This window comes from Austrofundulus limnaeus, unplaced genomic scaffold, assembly GCF_001266775.1.
Source record: "Austrofundulus limnaeus strain Quisiro unplaced genomic scaffold, Austrofundulus_limnaeus-1.0 Scaffold4, whole genome shotgun sequence".
Lineage (NCBI taxonomy): Eukaryota > Metazoa > Chordata > Actinopteri > Cyprinodontiformes > Rivulidae > Austrofundulus > Austrofundulus limnaeus.
The window spans coordinates 1,430,733-1,440,038 of NW_013952406.1; the positions used below are offsets into that span (position 1 = coordinate 1,430,733).

Sequence of the window (9,306 nt, forward strand, 5' to 3'; positions counted from 1 at the left end):
CTGTAGAACAATTTATTCACATTAGTTTTGTAGAGTTCTTTGTGGATGGCTAAATAAGGGCTTAGATTATGTTATGAATTGATTTGAGTACCCATGCTGGCTGCAATTGCTACTATACAAGTAAAGTCAATTTACCATACAATTAATCCCATCATTTTACCCAAATATGTCAAAGGCAGCTGTATCCATTATGTTACCTCTGGCAGAGGACAACAAGCCCAAGAACCCTCTTTGGTTTTACAGCAGGTGGTGCCATCAGGACAGCCCACTTTGTCATCACACGGGACAACCTTCACCTCCGTCTGAACATCCTTTCTGGGAATGGAGGAAATCTTCTTGACCCAGGGAACAGACTGTTGTCCTCCATCACATGTCTGAGCAGCCAGGTTACATGTTTGACCTTTAGGACAGCAATGGATGAAGTCTTGACAGCAAACAGCCTGAGGATGAGAAGATCAGATGAAAACCATCAAACTCGAACTCTTACTCTTATAGCAGTCCTCCAACGAGAGTCGGAGGTTTGAGTGCACTAGTTTTAAGCCATGTGTTCAAGTGTCCCTGATAATAATACTGAAGCCCTTATTGTCTCTAAATCTCACCCCATTATAGTATGAATGTGATCTAAAGCATTGATTAGACTCTGTAGAACAATTTATTCACATTACTTTTGTAGAGTTCAGTGTGGACGGCTAAATAAGGGTTTAGATTATGTTATAAATTGATTTGAGTATTCATGCTGGCTGCAATTGCTACTAWACAAGTAAAGTCAATTTACCATATATTTAAGCCCATCATTTTACYCAAATATATCAAAAGAAGCTGTATCCATTATGTTACCTCTGGCAGTGGACAACAAGCCCAAGAACCTTGTTGGGTTTTACAGCAGGTGGTGCCATCAGGACAGCCCACTTTGTCATCACACGGGACAACCTTCACCTCCATCTGAACATTTTTTCTACGGACTGTGGACACCTTCTCAGTCCAAGGAACAGAACCCGATCTGTCATCGCAGGTCCCTTTAGCCTTGTTGCATCTTGTACCTTTCGGACAGCAGTGTTCCAAATCTTTACAACAAATGGCCTGGAATGACAGAGGTGGACAGGCAAATATAACTATTTAATATGTTTAAGGTTTGCAAGTGATGAAGGGAAATTTTAAAGACAACATCATACGTCTTTAAGATGACAGCAGCTCCAATCACCATGTTTGTTTTTACAGCAGGTAGAGCCATCAGGACAAGCTGCAGTCTCGTTACATGCGACTTCTTTAACTGGAGAAAGAATAAAAAAYAACAAATAGAACAGGTTTTTGTACCTTTCGTACATAACAGACTAAATCTGCTTCAGAAAACATGTTTCATTTTTAACTTGTTATGCTACTTAAAGTTTGTAGCTACTGTTTTGCTTATTTTAACTGTAGCATCTGATTCTCTACTTTAAACTAAAATGTGGCATCTATATTGCTAATTTTAGCTACTGTTTTGTTATATTAGGATACAGTTTGTTTCATTTAGTTACTTTTAGTCTACGGATAACATTCTACTATATTTAGCCACAATTTTTACAACTTTACCAGATATTCTGCTCATTTTAGCTGTAGCATCTGGTTTGCTATTTTAGCTATAGTTTTCCAATTTTAACACATTGCTAATTATAGCTACTATTTTGCTAATTTTAGCTTTAGCATTTTTTTTGCCACTTTCAGAATCCGTTTGGCCAACTTTAGCATCAGTTTAGTGTATTTTTGCTTAAGCTTTTGTTTTGCTCCCTCTAGTTAAAGTTTTCCTAATTTTTACAGTTCTATTTTACTAAATTAGGCTATAGTTTTGAAAATTTTAGTTACTTTGAGCCTATGGCTAACATTTTGGTAATTTTAGCAACTGTTTTTACAACTTTAACAGAAAATTTATTCATTTTAGCTGTAACATCATGTTTGCTATTTTTGCTAGATTAGGCTACAGTTTTATAATGTAGTTACTTTTAGCTTTTAGCTAACATTCGGCTACTTTTAGCTATTGTTTTTTTGTTAACAACTGTTTTGCTGTAGCCTTTGATTTGCTACTTTTAGCTACAGTTTTTCAGTTTTATCATATCGGTTTTTATAGCTATTGTTTTGCTAAATTTAGCTTTAGCATTTGTTTTGCCCCTTTTAGCACCTGTTTGGCTATTTTTTAGCATCAGTTTAGTGTATTTTTGCTTAAGCTTCTAGTTTCCTCCTTTTAGTTATAGTTTTTCTAATTTTAGATAGTTTTATCTTCTTATTTACCCAGAACGACCCGAAGCCTGAACCCAGGAGCTCCTTGCTGTGAGGCGTCAGTACTAACCTGGTAGAGCAGGGGTGGGCAATCCTGGTCCTCGAGGGCCGCAGTCCTGCATGTTTTACATATTTCCCTGCTCCAACACACCTGATTCAGTCACTGAATTACCTCTTCCAAGTTCTGCTGTATGGAGGACCGACACTGACATAATTAGAATTAAAAGCAGAAACATATAAATGAACCACTAAATAAATAAATACGTTTAAAATGCACCAAATAAATTAAAAAAGAACTTTATCTCAAGTTTTATAATAAAATCTTTTCATCCAGCTGGAGTCACGGTCCTGAGCAGTCCGGTCCTTGCTCGCTCATATCAGTCCACCTGCAATGTGGCCTTGGTCTGTCGATCTCCTAGTGGTCACTGCGACAACGCCAATAAACTGTCGTGGACACGTTTATTAAAAATGCATAAACACGTTGAAATAAATGCACAGAAAAAGTCTGCGTGTACGGTCGTGAATTATTTAATTCACATTCAACAGACTTCCATGATTTGTTTTCTGTTTATTGTTGCCCAGAATTAAATAATTCACGACCATACACGCAGACTTTTTCTGTGCATTTATTTCAGCGTGTTTCTGCATTTTTAATAAACGTGTCCACGACAATTTAATTTACCTTCATACTTATTTTTCCAGCTTAGTTCCAATAAATTGTATATTTTAACGTATAATTTAAATTTTACTGTTTTTTTAATTATATATTTTTATATAGTTTTCCTTTTTTTGTACATGCATTTGTGTCTCTTAATTGCTTAAATTTAATTTTTTATATAATTTTTTTTTTAAATAAAGGCAGAGGTAATCCTCTTTGCCTTTGTTTTAAACTAAACTTTAAACTTTAAGCTAAATTTAGGCACCACAAGCATGCAACACATTGAAATAAAAAGATTTGTAGGAAAAAATGTAAACATAATTAAGTATAAACATTTAAGACACACAAATGCATGTACAAGTAAAGGAAAAACAATTAATATATATGTAAAAACAGTCAAATTTAAATTACGTGTTCAAATATATAGACTAATTTATTGAAACTAACCTGGAAAAATAAATATGAAAGTCAATTAAATATAAAACAGGAGATAAAGTTCTCTAACTGGTGCCTTTAAGTGTATTTATTTAATAGTTCATTTATATAATTCTGCTTTTATTTCTAATTATGCCAGTGTTGGTCCTCCATACTGCAGAAGCCTGATAATCATCTATTCCTTCATATCAGGTGTGTTGGAGCAGAGAAACAAGTAAAACATGCAGGACTACGGCCCCCCAGGACCAGGATTGCCCAGCCCTGTGCTAGAGGGAACATAAAATACTGAAACAATTGAATCTGATCAAACTGTCTGTGATGACAGTCGTTTGTCTGAATCACAGTGTTTTTCTGAACAATACAAATCCTAATAATCACAGAAAGGAAACAAAGCTAAACTAAAGACACTGATATTTTTTATTTATTTATTAGAGCTCGATTTGATCTAGAAGAATAAAAAGGCCACTGTAGTTCTTTGAGACAAATCTGGTTTGAATCTGAGAGTGGATCATTTATTCCTGAACTTTTTCAGGTCTGATTCTGATCCCAGCTGCCTTAGCAACAAATGACACAGTCACTGTTTCCTCAAAAGAAGGAAGCGGATTGGCTGTAATGATTTCAGGGGATTTTCCTGGTTTGACGTCGACTTTTTCATCAACTGAATAAATAGACAAAACCTGTTTGATAACGGGAAGCATGCATTTGTGCAGGCTGACCTTTCTGGTTCTCCCAGTCTGCCCTCTGCCTCGCGGGGAACTTGGACCACATCGGGAACTCTTTTTGGGTAGATGAGGAAATACATTTCATATTTTCAGTGTCACATGTCGTCCCTTCAGGGCARCAATGTTTCTTATCATCGCAGCACACAGCCTGGTCAGATAAGAAAGTCACGTTAGGTGGTTCAGGGGCATGATGGGACATGCAGTCTATTATCTGACACATGTGTACCTTTGGCAATGGGCAGCACCCCCACTTCCCATCAGGAGTTTCACAGCAGGTCATATCATTGGGACACTCAGACACGCCGTCGTTGCACAAAACAGTCATTTCAAATTCTTTAACAAAGCCAGAACAGACAAAAGTTTTAAAAAAAGGATTGTTCAAGTTTTGGGAGCGTAACGTCCAGGGGTGGAGCTAGACTTTATGCAAGGGGTGGTCACGCTTTCTTTCAGGGGGCACATACAAATAAAAAAATATCCCTGGACAACATAAGGTGGCTACCACATGCAATTTCAAACAGCTTTAATTCAGCTGTTTTAAGATCATTTTGAGCTGAAATTTTGTGTGATTGTAGCTAAGAATAATGCAAAAAACATGCTGAATGCTAGTCACAATTTCAAGCTAATCGCTAGTGCTACTTTTACAAAGAGTCAGCATTATCTAGACAAAACAAAAATGAAAGTTGTTGCTGAACCAAATTTTTACCAAATTCTGAAGGCTAATCAAAAATTCAAGATGGCTCTTACAGCTAAATTTAAATGCTAAAATTCTGCCTTTTTAAGACTTATATTGCTGAAATTTGCTGTGCTAAAGCTAAGAAGGTCCCAAATATGCTGTTTTTTTTAGTCCCAAATTAAGCTAACCCCTACAGCTAATTTCAAATGGATATAAATCCATCCATCCATCCATCCATCCATTTTCTGTACACGCTTCTTCCTTTTGGTTATAAATCATATTTTAGAAATACTGCGCTGAAATTGGGTATGGTGGTAGCCAAGAGAAATCCTCATGACATTCTGGAAGCAAATCTCAATTTTAAACTAAGAGCTAATGTTCTTTTGAGAAACAAACAATTTTAGTCACATAAAGCTGAAAATTTGTATAATCATAGCTGGCAATAATCTGAATGCAATTTAAAAAAGTCAAGATGGCCACCACAGCTAATTTCAACTGGCTAGAGCTCAGACATTTTTAGAGCTACTAAGTTAAAACTTGTAGCTGAGCGCAATCCTTAATAGACTTGTAGATACTGAAAGACGGCAAAGATGTCTGCCTATGCTGAAAAGGAAAAATACTATAAATCAAAAATTTGTATGCCACATGCGATCCCCGCCTACTTGTTGTCAATCATTTGGGGGTGGCACATGGGGTGGTCAATCAGGTGCCAGGGGTAGCATGTGCCACCCGAGCCACCCCTCTGGCTCCGCCCCTGGTAACATCGAACTAACAGGGAATCCAACCTTTTTTGATGCAGGAGCGGCTGTCGATGCTGCACCGGTGGCCCTCGGGGCAGCAGTGCTTGCCATCAGCGCAGGAGACCCCCTGTTTGAATGTTAAGAGGTTAAAACTTGGCTAAGATTAAACAGTTCTGGTGGTTCGAGCGGCTGATGAGGAACAGAGCAGTTTGACATCGAAACGTCTGGATCTCCCTTCAGAAATGTGTCGTTTTCACTTTTAACTTTGTTTACCTTCTCATCATATTTTCTGGATTTATTTTCACTTTTAGTTCCTCGTGCAGAATGAGAGCAAATAAAGAAATGAGAGTTCTGTTTTGACACATGGTGCACCTCGGGATCTCTGACTTCTTCATGTGATTTAACCGTCAAAGCTGTGTTTACCGGAAGTTTCACTGCCTGTTGTTGCCTGCTTACAGTTGGAAACAAAATGCAGAAGTGTGAAAAAGGTCTTGTGTTCGACCACGACCCATGTCAGCAGCGAGCGCAAACAGAACTGAAGCTGTTTACAGGATATTTTTACCACAGAAACCTAAGAAACTGTTTGTACAGTACAGGAGGTTTATCTGCAGTGAAGTGAAACCGTTTTAGTTACAGGAAGTGAAAAAAACAATAGTGATCTTTAAACTAGAGCTGAAAAAAGTGCATTAAAACATCTTGAACTGAAGGTCAGTTTAGGTTAAAATGTAAATTAAATCAAAAATAAATACTGAGTCTTCGTCACGGCTGTGGAAAAATCAGGAAAGTTAGAATGTTAGGGTTGGGCAAAAATCATATCGTGTGCAGTTAATCGTCAGTAAAAGTTTAATCAATTATTTTTTGGCAYTTGACGATTAGGCAGACTGGAGATKTCCCCCCGTCTGTCCGCTCGAAGCTCCTCTCCTCTTCAAATATAACGAACATTTAAAAATAACTTTCTGTAATTTATTTAACATAACTCCGGTTTTACTTGGTCTATAAACACAATTTAAAGCTTGAAGTCTGTACTTTTGACACAATTTGGAACAGATTTTTATGGAGAGCAAATGTTTCCCACTGGAGTGATTTTAATTGGTTTGTGTGACTTGGATATGAGGGCATCCAGGGGATTAATCGTCTTCTTAATCGTTATCGGCTACAATTAATCCTTTTTCTTTTTTTTTTACCAAAATCACCCAACCCTATGTGAATCTAAAAGGATCCACTTATTTTTTTAGGTTAATAAAAAAAAGTTGTTTTTATTGTTGGGGACCAGTCAGATTAAGGTGAGTAATGTTTTGGTTTCTGTGATTCTTATCTCTGTAGTTCTAATAACAAACATCTGAAAAGCCGGTTCGCTCACCTTCGCAACGGGACAGCAGCCAAACTTGGTGGAGGCCTTCAGGCAGGAGAACTCCGCCGGGCAGCGGGACAAATCCGGACAGGTGTTCTCAGAGTCCTCGTCCGTGGAGGTCCGGATCATCCTGAAGGACTGCGGAGCACGACGACGGGACACTTAGATGGTTTAAAACGGGTTCGTGAAGGAAAACAAAGGGTGTCGATGAAACCTTGGAGGTGGACGGGCGGTCGGCAGAGGTCCTCTCGGCCCACGGGACGGACACGCTGGAGTTCACGCAGCTGGACGTGGACGAGTCACAGGTCGTGTCTGCTGGACAGCAGTGGACGTGGTCCTCGCAGCACTCAGCCTGACGACACACAAACAACCAGTGTCACCGACTGCTGCACAACCACAATTTAGAGCCTAAAGGAAGGTTGTCTGAGGAGAAAACAGCMTCTGTGTTTTTAACAGTTACACCAAGATGTTTTAATAAAAAACATGTTGTCCTGTAAAATAATTTACACTTAATTAACTCAATTTACAGTAAACGCAGATTAATTTATAATCCCTTTTTATTAGGGTTATAAAGTAAAAAATTAATTATATGTTTGGTAAAATAATCAACAAGTTATTTATTAAACAGTTAGCTTCAAATTCAGTTTATAGGTTTAGTGGCTGTTGCTATTTCTAACTAGCTTTAGCTACATTTTGCTCAGTTTGGACTGTTGGGGTTTTATTTTATCTGTTTTAACTTTATGTACATCGCCAAAATAAATCATATAAAAACAGATTTTTACAAAAGTATTTTGTACAAAGCTGCAAATCAGCCGAAACAGTTCAAATGTAAACAAGCATTGAATAAATGACTGTAGCTGATTTTTATTTATTTTTTTATTACGATGTAAACTTGGCTGGACAATCCAGGAACCAAAACTGAGCCGAGCCCAAATTTCTGTTCAGACTAATCATTGCTTAACAGCATAAAACCCCAAACCAAAAGTAAAGCAGAACTCTCAACAAAATCAGTTAAATTCACCTGTTTTTTCTGCAGTTATTTTACATTTCACATGTTTAAAACCACACAGGATGGTTATTTACTGTAAACAAAGAGTTAGTTTCAGATTGAGCAGGGTCCACAGCCACCTGATGGAAGGGGCAGCAGCTGAAGGAGTCAGCTGAGCCTCTGCAGCAGGTTTGACCCTCTTTACATCTGCCTCCATCCGGACACTCATCKGCTCCCACCAGAACCAGAACCAGGACCAGGAGAGTCCAGCAGATCACGGCCCAGCTCTTCATCTGCAGGTGGGGGGAAAAGAGAAAGTGAAACTTCAGACCCTTTCTTCTGCAGAACATCAGTTTTTCCTGAATAAAATCCACCAGGCGACAGAAGATTTTCAAGCTTTGCTGTTGGTTTGTTMAAGAGAAACAAAGTGAAGCAGTTTCCCCTCTGTTGTTGTTGTTTTTTTCCCCTTTTTATCTCATAAAAACAACTAAAACCCTCAGCTGATTATTTCCCTTATCTTTATTTCCCAGCACAAAAAATGAAACAATGGGAGACAGATAAAATTTAAAAGAAACAGTTTCACTTTCATCATGAAGACCGAACAGTTCGGATCTTTGTTTTTCTCTGAACACAAAACAAAAAGAAGGACTTCATGTTTTTCTTACCTTCATTAAAGGTCAGGAGCGCTGCTGCTGTGAGCTGACAGAACCTGAGCCGACCCAAATACCTGCAGAACTCCACCGAGCACGCCCCTACTGAGAGGGGAGGCGTGGTATGGCAAGCCCTTTTTACATTTAATATCTGAGGGCGGATCTTCTGGTGCGTCTCCTTTTCTGTTTTGGAGAAAAAACCCTGTCTGTGAGTCAAAAAGTACTGCAGTTTAGTAAAGGAGAAGCAACAATAAAAATATTTCCTGTTTTCTTTCTGAAGAATTTATTGTTCGGTTTAAAAACAACAACAAAAAATAATTAAACAAACAGTAATCGAACAACTTGAACATGATGTCATTTCCTCCCATTGATGTGCATTATTGTTTCAGCTGCAAAGACCCTYAAATGAATTCTTCTTAGAATAAACAAATCTCACATTTCAGATACAACCTGTTTCATGAATAAAACGATATCTGAACTTTTTAACAACTGAAAATGACAGGTTTGTAGAAATAAAGAAGAATTCAGAAAGATGTAAATAACCTTGTATCTATTCTGTAGTTAACTAAAATTTAGTCCAGTTTTACTCTAAAAACTAATCCAAGCTGTAAAAAGTCTTTCTTTTTTCAGTTTCAGTCTTACTTGCATGAATGGCCACAGATGTGTTCGATCTGCTTCCCTTTTTCTTAACTGAAGTTTGTTGAAAGAAAGTTCGGAATTTTTTGCTGAATAAATGAAAGCTCTTCCTCATTTTACTTCTGTTTTCAAACTTCTCAACATAATCCTTCAGTCAGAAGCTCTTCTGATACTTGAAAGCATTCTGCTTTTTTTATTTA

The 9,306-nt window shown here is 37.7% G+C and overlaps 1 protein-coding gene across 1 annotated transcript in view; it reads right to left on the reverse strand.

The window, feature by feature from the left end:
* Window positions 1-8,586, reverse strand: part of LOC106527732 (granulin a) — a gene marked incomplete in the record, with an annotated part of 15,826 nt that extends 7,240 nt beyond the window's left edge. Inside the window, 10 exon segments of the mRNA XM_014022722.1 lie at window positions 198-440; window positions 838-1,080; window positions 1,173-1,270; window positions 4,063-4,216; window positions 4,295-4,401; window positions 5,527-5,608; window positions 6,842-6,970; window positions 7,047-7,184; window positions 7,961-8,113; window positions 8,486-8,586. Coding sequence (XP_013878176.1) covers window positions 198-440; window positions 838-1,080; window positions 1,173-1,270; window positions 4,063-4,216; window positions 4,295-4,401; window positions 5,527-5,608; window positions 6,842-6,970; window positions 7,047-7,184; window positions 7,961-8,113; window positions 8,486-8,491 — 1,353 coding nt within the window.
* Between the last annotated feature and the right edge of the window lie 720 nt (window positions 8,587-9,306).